A 15820-nucleotide genomic window follows, 5' to 3' on the forward strand; every position below is an offset into this window, starting at 1 on the left:
AGAGAGAGAGAGAGAGAGAGAGAGAGAGAGAGAGAGAGAGAGAGAGAGATCTGTAGAGTTTACTTACGTCACTGAGAATACCGCTCAAGCATATGGACAGGCAACGAAGAAGGTCAATGTACCACTTCCAGGGTAAGGAGAAACGCTCAGTAGCCGGCACTCGTTACAGCATTCACCAGGTTTCGCCACCGTTGTTCGGGACTCATCCAATATCAAAGTATGCGGGAATCTATTAATTATTTATTAATTATTCATCAATCATTATTTACTATTTACTTATATATTTTTTTTGAAATCCTCACACACCTTAACACTCGACTATATTCGCGCAGGAGTGTCAAAAACAGGTAGGATGCCGACTACTGGACGTTTCCCTCTGCTACAGTTGCTAGCACAACAATCTTGTATGCATGGGTGAAAGATAACATTAATAATTTGCTGTGGCAGCCGTATTTTTATTCAGTCATGTGACATCCTTGGTGCTTTCTGAAGCGTGATTAAATCGGTTTGACGTTATTCTTATGTATCCAACGGCCGAGGAAAGTTCTGATGCAGAGGCGACAGAAAATCTCACAGAGCTCGTCGTTAATAAGTTACCTCCATCCGGTTGCTTTGTGAGAGCAGACCTGCAGCGCGACAGAGATTGCCTCGCGTATTCCGTCCGCCGTAAAGCCGTCGATTTATCCGCGATCGCTGGCCGAGCCCGTTGCGCAATTGCGAACTCGATGGGAACTCGTTGAATTCCGATACGGCCGATATATCGAAATTAATATATTCCACGAATTGATCCCGTTTTCAATATAAACCGTATTTCGTTCACAGCCGTATAACCCACATAATGTAACATAATCCGCGCGGGCGCGCTCGATATGCGCACAGCCGCTAACACCGTGGAGGAGGTGGAGGAGGAGGAGGAGGCATATTCGCGCAACGGGATCTGGAGGAGGAGTACAGCGACGGTGGGTGGGTACGGGCGACGGTAAGAATTACGTCGTTCTTCTTTGCCGCCGTGGTACGCGAGGCTCGTAAGAAAAACCCGGCTGGTTATGGTTCAATCTCGCGGCGATATCACGGACGGATTAATACGGGCCTTCAGAGTCCGCGCGCCGGGGCGCTGGAGGATACTGGAAGATGAAAAACACTCGATTACAAAAAGATTTGCGTTTTTATTACAGTGACGTACGTATATGGTACAGTACACAGTGTGTAACGACAATGCATACACAGGCCTCGCGTCGCGAGGTTGGTTGGCCGCCGATTTTTCCGAGATTTCGCTCGTCCTCCTTTCATCTGCTCCGCCTTACAGCTGCCGCTCGTCGTCATCGTCATCCTCGCCGTCTCTCCTCTCGCGAGTTCCTTCATCGCCGATCGCGCTCGCGCGATCCGCGATGCGATAATGAACCGTCATCGCTCAACATGAGCTCCGGGATTGTTCCGGCACGGCGTTACGCCGTAACGATTTTTCATAACGAGCTCACGGGATATCGTATTGCCTCGATAATCACGTCCCCGTCAGGCGGGACGAACGCGCCGACATTAAAAATTCCTTTGCAGCGAGCGGGATATTTCGTCGCGTTTGCGGCAAACGCGACTTCAATATCCATGGCAATTATACAGGTTATTGGCGATATCGGGCGAGTCAATCCGACGGCTAAATCGAATCCCGCGTAAACGTTCCATCCGCGGACCGTCGCTCATCGCGCTAATGCGCGCGCGATACACGCACGCATCGTCCGTCGCGTAACGTCGACGCCGTCGATAAAACGTCCCGATGGGGATTCGGATCTCGTCGGCCTGCCCGCAAATCATCGCACCGACGCTAATTCAACTATATGACTCGCTAATTAGAAGGTCATCGGAATCCTTACGATAATAATCCTGGTGATCTCGACACTTTTAACCGTAGAATACATAGTCTCTCGATACGATGTGTATCTATATATACAGTCGTTCCGCGTATGTTTATAGATCCTAAACGAAGCGCATCTCGATCGCGGCCTCCTCGGCGATGGCGGACGTTGCATAACGCGGATATCCGTCACTGGGAGAGACCAAGAGAGAATGAGAGAGAGAGAGAGGGGGGAAAGAGGGAGACAGAGAGAAGGAGAGAAACGAAAATCCGTACTCGCGAAATGGAGATACGCGCTCGATTGGATTTTAATTTGATACGACCTATCTCGGTGTCTGTGAATTATCAACGGATAATGAAGCACACGCTCCACGTGCCTCTTCTCTTCTCTCGCACAAATCACGTCTCCGCATTAAAAATATCGCGCGCGCGAGCGACGACAGGAGAATCCACCACATTTCGGTGCACTCGCGATAACGAAAGTCCTGCTGGCTGATGTTCACGGGCGATCCCGCAGAGCCGCGCGCTCCCCGGAAACCGAGTGCGACAAGAAATACGTTTTCTTCAACATTTACACTTTCTTCCTATCCCTTATTCCCTTGTCGCGCCGGGGAATCTGAGTCGCGCAATCGATCGCGCGATTTAGGGACGAGCGATTTTTCGCGTCCCATTTTCCCGCTGATCCGCGGCGCGGATGCGCGCGCGCGCGCCGCCCCACCGGAAATTGATGGTACCGTCGCAGGCGTTCGCCGCAAAATGGCATGCCATTTTGCGACATCGGCGCGCGGTGACGTCCTAAACCGCGCGGTTTGCCGAGCCATTAAGAAAACACAATAGCCACTTCACATCCGTCCGCCATCGTCCCTGTCGCGCGGCCAATCCCACTCGCGAATGGAGACTGAATGATATGTAATAGCGCGGTGTTTAGTCGTAAATCGTTCGGCAAATGCGCGTCGTATTACACGAGACGAAGTCGATCTACCGTCGGTCTCCTTCCCCTTTCGTCGCTCGTCGCTCACGTTCGCCGTTCGGGAGCAGACGCGCGACTCTCGAAATCCGCGTCTCGCGTGCGCCCCGGGAAATTTCGCATTCCTCGCAGAGGAGACAGAGAAGGAGCAGCATTGTATCGCGCGCGATGAGCGAGCGAGCGAGCTTCCTCTTCCGAAGAGCGCGGCACGAATAGTCTGCGACATGACGTTCCAACGACCGTCGATCGATTTCTCGCGAATAAAGTGACACCCCCGTCCGTCTCCTGTACTTACAACAGCGCGCCCCTCGCCTCTCGCCTATCGGTGGACTCCGATACCAATGCGCGTTTATCGGTATCGTGCAGCCTCGAATCGCCTTTCAAAACGCGCGTATCGATTCCGCCCGCGCGACGCCCCACATATCGCACTGTTAATATTTCAAAAGTCCCGATTTATTAAGTAATAGTTTCAAGCACAGTTCTCGATGGCACTCGCGGCTGAACGCGAGTAATGCCATAATTTATTATTCTCGTGTGGAGGGCCAGAGAAGGACCGCGCGCGTTAAATAACGCATCTTTAATTCAGAAGTTGCAAGATTTTTTCAGAGTACACGCGAGAGATTGCTCTTTCTCTTTCTCTTTTTTTCTCTCTCTCTCTCTCTCTCTCTCGCGTTGCGCTCGTATATTACCGAAACCAATTTCCTGTTCTGTACAAGTGTCTCGCAGGGATAACTCCCGTCCGACCGATCCGTCGCTCGTCCAATATGACGCGCCTCTCCTCTCGTCGCGAAGTGATTAAAGTTACTTGGAACGAAATTTAGACTCGTAGAAAATCCCTTATAAAATGCTCCGCTACTTAATCGGTAAGATTTACATTCGCACGTCGCATTCTCTCACGTAAATATTTACTCACTCACTCAACGCTCGGACTCGCTTGAACTCTTCGTTGCTGTTCGTGATTCGCGATGGTTCCGGCTTGGCCAGACGCCGGTAAGGCGATGACGCGTCATCGTCTCCGGGAATAACAGTGGAAAAATGTTCTTAATGCGTGCGTGTGTGTTCGTGTGTGTTTGTTTGTTTTGTATAGCACTTTGAGTGCGTGTGTGTGTGTGTGTGTGTGTGACATCTCGCGCGCCGCCGATCGCGACAGTCCGAATCTCGATTTCGCGAGACCTCGGCGGCGTCATGCCACGAGAATTCGAATATAGCAGTCTGTTGTCGAGATTCTCTCTTGTTCCTTTGGCGCATAGATTCGAAACTTCCGCGAGTCGCGGGAGTCCTCCGATTCGGTAAACACGCACGAATCGACGAGTGACGAGTGATTCGGGCCTGCTCACACGTTCGAGACCTCCACGAGTCGGGAGTTCCGCGACTTTTCTCATACGTTCAGCGTGGTATTGCCCATGCTGCCGATGAAACTCGGATGTTGGCCGTCTTGAATGCTGGTCTGTCTGGCGGCGGTGTGACCGGCCTCGCCGCTTTGTATGCTGAAGTGCCGATAGGATATATACTCGGGCGGTATCGGCTGCTGCTCTCGCTTCACCGCCTCCCTTTGTTTCTTGACCTTGAGATAGCCGAGCACGGACACCAGCAGCAGGAAGACGACGAAGCCCATGCAGCAGCCGACTATCAGGCCGAGCCGCCGTGTCAGGAAACTGCTGACGCTGCCGACGTCGCCCATGGCCGATCCGTCGCTGCTGATTATCGCGTCCGGCGCGTCCAACGTTTTCACCTCAGTGCAGCGACTGGTGGACGAGTCGGTCATCTGCGAGCTCGGCGTGGACGCCAGGATCTCGATCTCGGAGAAATTCAGCTGCTCTGCACCTGGATTATCCTCGACGCGCGGCGTCATCCAGTTACCGAGGCCGAACACGCAGATCAGGTAGCGGGTGTTTGACGACAGCTTCGACAGTTTCACCGAGCGCGCGCTGGGCTCGAGTATTTTGGCACGTATCTGAAATTCGAAGGGAGCAAGGGTGAAAGCGATCGCGTCCCCGTGAACTTCGATTGAAATCGAGGAGGAGGCGAGAGCGCGACATTTACGTATTTTCGTGTAAAGATCGACAAGTGCTGACTAAGAAATGCAAAACATACATATTAAAGTATCAATGCTTGAACACGAATAACGTGCCTAACTTTGAACATTCTTATTGTTTTGGTTTTTAAATACGAATATTTTAACTTTTAACGAAGAATATAGGCATATATTTAATATATGTATATATATATATTTTTTTTTTATATTTTAAAAGTTTGAAATTTTTATTTAAAGATAAATAATAAAAATGTCCAGAGTTAGATATATATGATGTAAATTATATATATATATATATATATATATATATATATATATATATACACAATATAATTATATATATATATATATATATATATATATATATATACACAATATAATTATATATATATATATATAACAAATTATATACATATATATATTACAAATTATATATATATATATATATATATATATATATATATATATATATATATACACAATATAATTATATATATATATATATAACAAATTATATACATATATATATTACAAATTATATATATATATATATATATATATATATATATATATATATATATATACACAATATAATTATATATATATATATATAACAAATTATATACATATATATATTACAAATTATATATATATATATATATATATATATATATATATATATATATATATACACAATATAATTATATATATATATATATAACAAATTATATACATATATATATTACAAATTATATATATATATATATATATATATATATATATATATATATATATATACACAATATAATTATATATATATATATATAACAAATTATATACATATATATATTACAAATTATATATATATATATATATATATATATATATATATATATATATATATACACAATATATATATACATATACACAAAATAAACGTATGAAAAAATATCTGTAACGAACGTGTATCGAATCCTTTAGTTTCAGATTTCTATTTGACGTTAATGCTTTTCGCTTCGCGAAAAATTTATATCGCAAAATTATTACGCGAGATTCTGTGACGAGTGTTGGCGATTGCGCGAGATATATATGCCGCACACTGTATCGTCATTATTTGACAATTTCAGAAATTACAGAAAACAGATTCGATTTCTTGCTGGACGATGAAAGCGATTAATCCGATCGATACGTTGAACCGCGATTTTTTCACGCGTCCGCGCTCTCGCGATCGATCGCCGGCGCGCGCGTGAACGTCGTCGTTGGCGGATGTGATGACACGTTTTTGTAAAGGATGAATTAGAGTCTCGTCGGCGAGAGAGAGCGTCCTCCACTCACCCACCTACCCATCCCCCTTTAGACACCTTTCGGCTTTTACTATCGATTGAATCAAGCGCCGTTTACACTTTACACGCGCACTTTACACCGTCCAGCCCGCTTTCTCTTTCTTTCTCTCTCTCTCTCTCTCTCTCGCATGCGCGCGCTCTCCCTTGACTCTCGTTCGTCGATTTATACCCCGAGAGCGTGTAGCCACGCTCTCGCATCCAGCCATTGTCGGTGCGCGACGCACAATAAGCTCGCAAGCGTCTGCTTTTTAGTACCTCGTCGATATTGTCCAACGCGTGATAAGCCACCTGATAGCCCCGCAGGCCGGAGTGATTCCTACTCTGCCACGACACCAGGACGGAGAATGGCTGGATGTCCTGGATCGCCAGTTTCAGGACCAACGGCGCGGAGCAGAAGGCGTGCGGGTCCAGGTCGAGGAACACCAGGCCGCGTAGCTCCGGCGGCTGCTCGCACCGCAACAGACCGCCGTCCACATCGTTCATCCTCAGTCCACCGCCGCGACTTCGGCTCATCCCGCCGCCGACCAGCTTCTGATGATCACGCAACCATTCCCACAGCTCCTGGGACTCGCAGTCGCAGTGCAGTGGATTTTCTGTGCGCATTTAATACTCGCGATTATCTCGGGGGAGTCGTCGCAACTCCCTCTCTTCCTGCTCTTTCTTTCTCTCCCTCTTTCTCTCGATATTTCCACCGACGTTTTCCGGGAGGCAGAGGCTGTCGCGAAAGTTTTTACCACGTTCCGCGGCCCGCACCACACAATCGTCGCGAATGTCGCGAGAATCGACGAAAGAGTCGCGTATTGGATTCGCAAGTGAACGCGCCGTGCGACGTTTATTGCAGTCTGAATTATACCGCGCCGTATATTGTATGTATATATATATATAGTACACGCGCGCGCGCGCGCGCAGTTTTCGTGCTGAATAGACTCGTGATGTTTCGTGTAACGCTGGCTCTCGCTGCGATTGTGTGGCGACCCTCTGTATTTATATCGTTCACTCGATGTCGAGGAGCTCCGAGTGTAACTACCCGCGGGGCTATTTTCGACCGGGTCGAATTCACTCGCATGCGAAGACTCGTCGTCGACGGTGAGTTTTGCATGCGACCAATCGTCGGCCGAGATTGCTATTGTCGAGCGTGCTGCAACATGATCCGTGTGAATGGCGGCACATGTGCGCGAGCAATATCGTATCGTATTGTATCGTAAGGAAAAAGTTTCGATGCCGGTGTCGATCCGCGATAACAACCCCGAGATACACGGATTATTTGCGCGGCGAACGATAACTCTCTGGAGCGGTTCTCCCGGGTACAGTAGAGCGAGGCCAGGGCAGACCGCATCGTCGCGCGGTTCTCTTACGGTTCGCATAGAAAATACTTTAGGATCTGATTGGGATTCGGCTCGATTTCCCACAATAATCATAGCTTTTAGATGGGAAATTTATGCAAATTCTGGTTAGAAGCGTAATGTTTTAAACATGCGAATCTAAGTGGAAAACACTCAGACAGATCCCATTTAGTCTTTATTTAGGTCCCCAATGTTTTCCTAAAGGTCTTTTCTGGTTTCTATGTTCAATTAAAATTGAACAAAATAAATGAAATACTTTGAACATTTACTGGTCACAAGTATATATACACACATATATACTTGTAAAGAGTAAATACTCAAAGTATTTGCGAAAAAAAATCATTATGAAAAAATTGGAATAAAAGATGTTCAAGTTAAGAAAGTAAAAAAAATATATATATAAATATCTGACAAATTTTTCCGACTTATACAAATGTATGAAATCGTCAAATTATTCTTAGATGAATAAATGTATTCTATATAAAACGAAAATGTATTATTTTACGTTCTAATATGAAACAATGCAAATAAGAGAAAACATTTGTATTATCTTTATTGCATTAATGAAACTGATGAAAATACTTAAAAAACTTGTATTTGGGACAAGAATAGGATTTCCGATTGGTATCGTAGTGGGATAGTCTGTTTGGAACAAAGTTGGGCATTTTGATTGGAATCTAACCTGCATTTGAGAAAATATTAAAAAATGTGAAAGATAATTACAAACGGTCAAAATTGATCGAATGATACGTATCATCAATCCACAGTAATTTCGCGCGATCTAACGAGTGAGATGCACGTCCGCGCGCGAGTGTCACGCGAGCGTGACGCGGCGGAAATAGAAGGGACTAAATAATGCGAACGAGTCGTACTTACCCTCGGCCCGTAAACTCCGTATTTGTGTCTCGAGTGGTCGAAAGGCATTCAGCGGTAAGTTTGCCAAGTAGTTCCTACTTAGATCTAAAATCCTGAGTTTCTTCAAGGGCTTGAACGCGTCCGGCGAGATCGACGATATCCAGTTGCCGTAGAGATGCAGCTCGGCCAGATTCTCCAGATGCTGAAACGTGCTCTTTCCCACTCCGCTTATCTGATTGTACGAGAGATCGAGCACTTGCAAAGCCTTGAGGTCGGGTGGAAAGTCCTCGAGCTCTTTCAAACGATTGTGCGTGAGATTCAGTAACCGCAGGTGCTCCAATCCTTTCAGTCTCTCTTGCGGCAGCAACTCCAGCTCGTTGACGCTGAGGTCCAGCGTCAGTAAATTAGGAAGACTTCGAAAAGCGCTGGGCGACACCCGCGATATCATGTTGTTGTCCATGAAGAGATGCATCAGCGCGGGAAACGCCTCGAAGTCTTGGCTGGTGACGATCGTCAGATTCGTGCCGGAGATGTGGATCTCCTGCAAGGCCGGGTACTTGGCCTCCGAGCTGATCTCGTGTATTCTCACGAGCGGATTGGCGGTGACGTTCAGCCAGGCTAGACCGGGAATATTTTGCGCGGTGAGCGCCACCGCGGGTATCTGCCGGAATTTATTGGCCGCCAGTTCGATCTTCCGTAGCATGTTTGAGCGCGCGAAAAAGTTGGCCGGCAGAGCCGTTAAATGATTGTGGCTCAGGTCCACGGATATCAGGCGGGAGAAATTGACAGCAGCGAAGCCGGTGAGGGACATAATGTAGTTGCCGCGTAGGTCGAGCTCTCGCAGACTGATGAGTCCGCTCAGCCGCGACATGTCCACTTGCAGGAGCACGTTGCTGGCCAGCGAGAGAAACTCTACCGTGGTGGCGTTCGCGAACACATCGTACGGTACCTCTTGGAACATGTTGCCGTCGAGCTTGACCTCCTTGAGCGCCTCCAGACCTAGAAACAACGTCGCCGGTAGCACCCTGAGCAGATTGTTGCTGAGCAACAGTTTCCCTAGGTTCTTGTTCTTCGAGAAGATCTCGGCCGGCATTCTATAGACCTGCGACGAGTCCATCGCGAGATGTTGCAAGGATGGCAGGCCGTCCAGAGAGTTGCCGCTGATCTGGCTGAAGTTGTTGTACGATATTCTCAGAATCCTCAGTCCCGGTATGTCGAGACGGTCTAGAGCAGTGGCAGTGAAATGATTGTGCTCGAGATTCAGCTCGTAGAGATTGTTCAGTCCGCGAAACGCGCCGTTTTCGATGACGGTGACAGTGCAATTCCTCAGGTTGAGTGTTCTGATCGGTAGACCCTCCTGGAAGATCTTGTCGTGCAGCACGTTCAGGTGATTGTTCGCCAGATCGAGCACGCGCAGTCGCTTGAGGGCGGTCAGAGCGTAAGGGTCCAGACGCCGTAGACCGTTGTCTTGCAGGTAAAGCTCCTCGAGCTCGTGCAGCTCCGAGAAGGTTCTGACGGTCACGTGGCTCAGCCGATTCATGCTGAGCTCGAGGAACTTGAGCGCCTGCATTGGCTTGAACGCGGTGTCTTCTATCCGCGAGATGGAATTGTTAGTGAGATACAGACGCTCGACCAGCAACAGGTCTCGGAACAATGGCGCCTGCAAACGAGTCAGCCTATTATGGCCGAGCCACATGATCCTAACCGAGGCTTGACCTCTTAACGAGTCATTGTGTAAGACACCGAGGCCATTATTGTCCAACTGAATGGATACCAAGGAGCTACCGCTGCTTTCACTCTGGCCGACGTCGTTGGAGACCTGGAACACGTCGCCGAGCACCGCCAAGAGATTGCCCTGCAGATTCACGTGTTGCAGACTGTGCAGGGACCTCAGCGCGCCCGTCTCCATGTCCGTGATGGCGTTGTTCTGCAGGTGCAACTCCAACAACGACGGCAACGGCGCGAACACGCCGCGCTTCACCTCGGTGATTTGATTGTCCTGCAGCCGCAGCTCGCGCAGCTGCTTCGTCTTGGCAAATGTGCCGACCTCGAGCTCGCGAATGCTGTTGCCGTCTAGCGAGAGCGTCGACAGGTTGTCGCAGTGCTCGAAGAAGTCGCGCGGCACCTTCTCGATGTAGTTGCCGCTGAGATGCAGCTGCGCCAGTTGGTTCAGCGTCGCCAAGCCGCGCGCGTCGATCCGCCTGATGGCGTTCTGCTGCAGGTACACGACTGACAAGCTAGTGCTGCCGGTGAACGTCTCCGCAGGTATCTCCAGGATGTTGTTCTCCGCGAGGAAGAGCTCCTTCAGCTCGGGCAGCCGCGAAAACACGCCGCGGATGTAGTGTATGTGATTGTGGCTGAGATCGATCGACCTGAGTTTTTGATTGGCACGGAAGGTAGCCACGTCGAGGAACACGATCTTGTTGTGGCTGAGATCGATCGATTCGAGATCGATCAGCGATATGAAGGCATCCTTGTCCACCGACTCGACCGCGTTGTAATAAAGGGAGAGGGTCTTCAGGGACGGACAGCAGCGAAAGCAATTGAGCGGTATGTCCTTGAAATTGTTGCTACTGAGATCGAGGAAGTTCAAGGCGTCCAGCCTGGAATAGCCGTCTTCCGGCAGTTGGGACACCTCGTTCCACGCGAGCCTCAACGACGTGAGGTGTTCTAATCGTCTTAGGGAAGTCATAGGGAACACACGGATCTTGTTCTCCGCCAGATCCAGGTCCTTCAGTGTGCCCTCGAGTCCGGCGAAAGCATACTCGGAGATTTTCACGATTTGATTGCCCTTAAGGTTCAGTTTAATTAAGGAGAGCCCGTAGAAACTGAAGCTGGGCAGCTCTTGAACGAGGTTGGCCTCCAGGTCCAGCGCTTTGAGTAGGCTCAGCGTGGCCATTGCCTTTTGAGGTACGTGAGGTAGTCGGCCGGATACGAGTGCCAAGGATTCCAGGCTTTTGCTTAGTCGCTCAAAAGCATTCTCGCTTATCTCGCGAATCGCGGAATGCGATATTTGCAGATGCCTAATTTGCGAGCCTGTCGGGAAAGCGGCGGACCGAAGTTCCTCTACTTTTCGATCTAATTCGTACACGCTCAACGATTGCACGAGCGCGCCTGAAACAATTGCCGGATATTTCGTTTAAAACCGAACCGTTCACGTTCGCTTTGTGAGTTTTAATCCCTTGATACGGGTTACAAGCGATATTCGCCCTTCGATTTATATCATATTTTTTCTCTCTTTCATGCACGAGCTATCGCGCTTTATTAAAAATGTCGATAATCAATGATGAAAAATCAGAGAGGTCGCAGTGAGGATTCTCGCCACGAAAAAATTTACAAGCCGTAAGATATAAGATTCAACAGGATCGAATTCATATGTCGCAACTGTGTATAATTTAATATTTCAGATTTGACACGCGAGTCTCAATGTCTCATTGATAAAAGATGTATAAAACGATATAAAAAGAGACGAATATCAAATGTTATATTCTTGCATGCAACGGGATTAATTAATTCATTCATTAATCAATCTCAGATTTTATATATCTTATATATCTTATATATCTTTCACTGTAACTCTAAGAAATACACGCCCGAGTTATATTAGTTCTTTCAGAAAAATATATAAATACATATATTTAATACATATAAATTATATTTAAATATCCTCGTGTATATATAAATTATATTTAAATATCCTCGTGTATATATAAATTATATTTAAATATCTCCTCGAGAATATATATATATATATATATATATATATATATATATATATATATATATATATATATATACACACACGCGTTTTTACACGTGCTTTTAATACATTTGTCGAGATATAATTCCATATAAACGTTTCAGCGATATGCTTATACAAAAGAGTTATGACAGAATATCGCAGCTCACACACATTGACTATATTGACACGGGTACCGAGTAGTCTCTCCCTCAAGGGCTTCTGTTTTCTTTTTTATCTCAAATCACACGGCTGCCGGTCCTGCCGGTGCAATATTAGCTTGTTCTACGGATGTATGCTCGCGGATGTTTCTACTTATGTATGCGAAGGGAATACGTGTTCTCCGCGGTGTTGCCTGCTTTTTGCGTGTCGCATCATGGACGGTTACCTTCACCGCCGGCGGCATGTATCACGCCGGACAAAGCGTTCCTGAGGGACTCCTCGGTGGCACCTGCGCACTCCAGGAACAGGCCGCCGTTCTCGAAGTTGTAACATGGGCAGCCGGGTATCGTGTCTGGTGGCGGGCACTTGGTGCACCTCGCTTCTTGCGCCGCCATGCAGGCCGCCAATATCACCGAGTAGATGATGCGAAAGCCGCCCCGACGGCGATTCCACGTCCGATTATCGCGTCCCTTGCACGACGGGGTCGACGGTTGTCGCGACTTTCGCCTGGTCCGTGGCCGCGTCGTCCACATATTATTATTATCGCGCCGCTACGTTCCCGGCTCGTCTCGATTCGTTCATCGTTTCTCGCGCCGACACCCGGATTTCACCGCCGCGGCTTCTGCGAAGAATACAACAGAGCGAGGCTGAAATTATTAATTGGGCGACTTTGGGCGCGCGACGCGACTAGTATTGAAACACTGAAAAGTGTACCTTTTTTTAACGGGTTTTAATCCGTGTGTTGTAATGGCAACGGAATTAAAAATAAAAGGCACGTCTTTTTTTTTATAGGTGCTTTCAGACATATCTAAGGGTTGAAGCAAACTGAAGGTAATTTTTAATAATTGATTATGCGCGAGTATTTCTGCACGTTGCAAGATATGTCAAATTGTGAAAGCTATAGAGGAAGGTCGGGTAGTAGCGGACAGCGGTTAGTATCGGACAAAAGTTGTTTTAAGCATTTGTCGCTGAAGGCAGCACCTATGAAACAATTGACGTGTTGACTGAAGGAGTTGACTACCCCCCTCCTTCAGTCAACACGCCGATCGTTTCTGCAGGTGCTGCCTTCAGCGGCAAATGCTTAAAACAACTTTTGTCCGATACTAACCGCTGTCCGCTACTATCCGACCTTCCCCTATATGATAAAGTATTTTACACAAAGGTTGCATATTTATAATATACTTTATAATATTATATTTATTTTTAGAAATATTTCTCAACATACCCTTTGTTATTTTTAGAAATATCTCTATATATACTTTGTTATTTTTACTAAAATTTTAGAATGTTTGTAAAGATAAAAGTTAAAATGAATTTTATGTTACATTCATCCATGTGAAATGAGATGAAATAAAATGAAATCATTCTTTAAAATTGCGTTTTCGACATTAAAGTCGCTGCATTATAAGTAGCTGAGAATACGTCTATAAAAAGAGGTGATTCTATTAAAATTCTAAAAAATAATTTTAGAAAATAATTTTATTATGTATGGTTAAATTTGGCGAAACATTTTCGAAATCATTTATTATTCGTCGTCGGTATTTGTAGATCGTTTTAAATTTTTCTCAAGATGAATGCTATATAACCAACGAAACAGCCTTTACAGAATCTTAAAACAAATTTAAGACATTTTTAAATGTAAGAATGAATTATATAAGATACTATACTTTCATCTTTGGCTTTATAAACAATGAAAACTTTTCGTTTAAGCAGTGCGAGTTAGTAAAAAGTGGGACGACTGAAAATGTTCCTCGAGTAAGTAGTACAAGTCAGCGATAAATCAGGACAAATTTTCTTTAAATTAGTATACTTTCCTCCAAGAATAATACAACTTAACTACGAAGGTATTAATTGGAAAAAAATATAAATTTTTGTTTACAAATCTCCTTTCTTCCTTTTGCTCATTATAACAATAAAGCGTAATAAAGACTATTTTCGTCTTCTTCTTGAGTATCGCAAATGCGGCGACTTATTTCACTCGAGCCCTGGTTACCTACGAAGAAATATGATCATCCCGTTTCCGTCGGACGATGAAGTATATGTATATATATACTTCCTGCTTCTGACAAACCTCGATTTTCAACAAAAGAGGGTTCAGTCCTACGGGACCGAAAAGCCCATCGGACGCAACGTTCTTAAGAGAGAAGGGAAGATTAAAAAGAAGGACAAAATAGAGGAAAGAAGAAACAAAAGTCCAACAGCGTCGTTTGATCAACGGACTCGTTCTCGACGTGCCGTTCAAAGCACACTGATCTCGAAGATCAGTCGCGACGGCCGTAATTTAATGCCTGCGGTAAATCTCCGCGGCCTCGGGGATCCGCCGTGACAGAGCCGCGCGGACCCTTGCGATCGGAAAAATATGAGCGGATTGGGTGGTCGTCCGATGGGTGGCCGCCAGATGGTGTCTTAAGATGTGATGCGCGCGGAGTGTGTCACGTGTGAGGGCGGGATATCGAGAATACGAAGTGCTAAATGGGGGTGTCGATTTCCACCGTGCTGCGCCGTGTACGGCACGTCATTCTTCGGATAACTTCGTTAGGCTCGCGCTCAGGCAGGCGAGGTAACGTTAGGTCATTGGCTGCACCGGAGTAGAAAAATCAATATGCCCGCGGCTCCTCTATGCCAGCGAGGAGATTTGATTTTTTGATCCGCTGTCGCGCTCTCGTCGCTGGCCGCGTGGCCGAATTTTCCATGTAATTTTCACCGTCTCGTCTCGGTGATCTCATCGTGATATACATCGCTATTAATTAATTCCGCTTTTCCTTCATGGAAGACGGGAGGAGGGACAGGGGATGGAGTGTGCATACGGACCCATAATCCCTGCTGAAACCGATGCGGTTAATCGAATTGCCCTCTAATTAGGCGTAAGAGGATAATTCGTGTCCGCTTAAATCACGTTTAAAAGTTGCGAAATCGAGTAATATAATTTGACCGACTCTTCGCGCTTGGCGGTAGCTTGGCGATTTGATTGTTGGGAGCGGCGCGGCGTTGGAAAATGTTACATCACCATATGCATATATGGCCGCTTCTGTCGGCTGTTGTAAATTCAGGAGCAGTACATGGATGTACGTGGAAATAAGTCACGAACGATCGCGGATGACGTGAGGAAGAGAACGTGTAGCTGTTACTTGCAGAGGGACACGAAAGTAATCGATCAAGCTCCTTGACCTCAGCGTTTCCCCTCCGCCGCTTTCCATCGTACGCATTTCGAAGGATTTACCAGCGTAAACACATAAGCACATAACCGTGCAATTATACGCAAAGTCGGACTTATATGTCTGTGCAAAGCACCCGGAATGAAGTCTCGCGCTTACGGCGCGATGTTTCGGAGCAATCAGCTGGCGCGAGTTCGACGATGGTGTTTAGCGCGCGGCCCGTTATTAATGCACAGCCAGTTAAACCTGCTTTACCGCGGTAGTGACGGCAAGAATTCAATTACGCGCATTGCGCGATCTTTATTTCGTGAAAGAGAGAAAGAGAGAAAGCCAGAGAGAGAGAGAGAGAGAGAGAGAGAGAGAGAGAGAGAG

At 46.4% G+C, this 15820-nt stretch overlaps 1 protein-coding gene across 2 annotated transcripts in view; it reads right to left on the minus strand.

Annotated features, from left to right (window-relative positions):
* Positions 1-3917: 3917 nt before the first annotated feature.
* The window catches only part of LOC116853900 (protein artichoke-like), a 202093-nt gene continuing 190190 nt past the window's right edge, over positions 3918-15820 (minus strand). For both annotated transcript variants that reach the window (XM_032835230.1, XM_032835229.1), the window contains exons 3-6: positions 12520-12915; positions 8414-11506; positions 6450-6787; positions 3918-4770 (exon numbers count right to left, since the gene is read on the minus strand). In XM_032835230.1, the coding sequence (XP_032691121.1) occupies positions 4195-4770; positions 6450-6787; positions 8414-11506; positions 12520-12826 (4314 nt within the window). In that variant the 5' untranslated portion in view covers positions 12827-12915 and the 3' untranslated portion in view covers positions 3918-4194. The remainder of the gene's footprint in view (positions 4771-6449; positions 6788-8413; positions 11507-12519; positions 12916-15820) is intronic.

The sequence above is a fragment of the Odontomachus brunneus genome, unplaced genomic scaffold, assembly GCF_010583005.1.
Source record: "Odontomachus brunneus isolate Ranch 3 - 2012 unplaced genomic scaffold, Obru_v1 Obru_scaffold_007, whole genome shotgun sequence".
NCBI classification, from domain to species: domain Eukaryota; kingdom Metazoa; phylum Arthropoda; class Insecta; order Hymenoptera; family Formicidae; genus Odontomachus; species Odontomachus brunneus.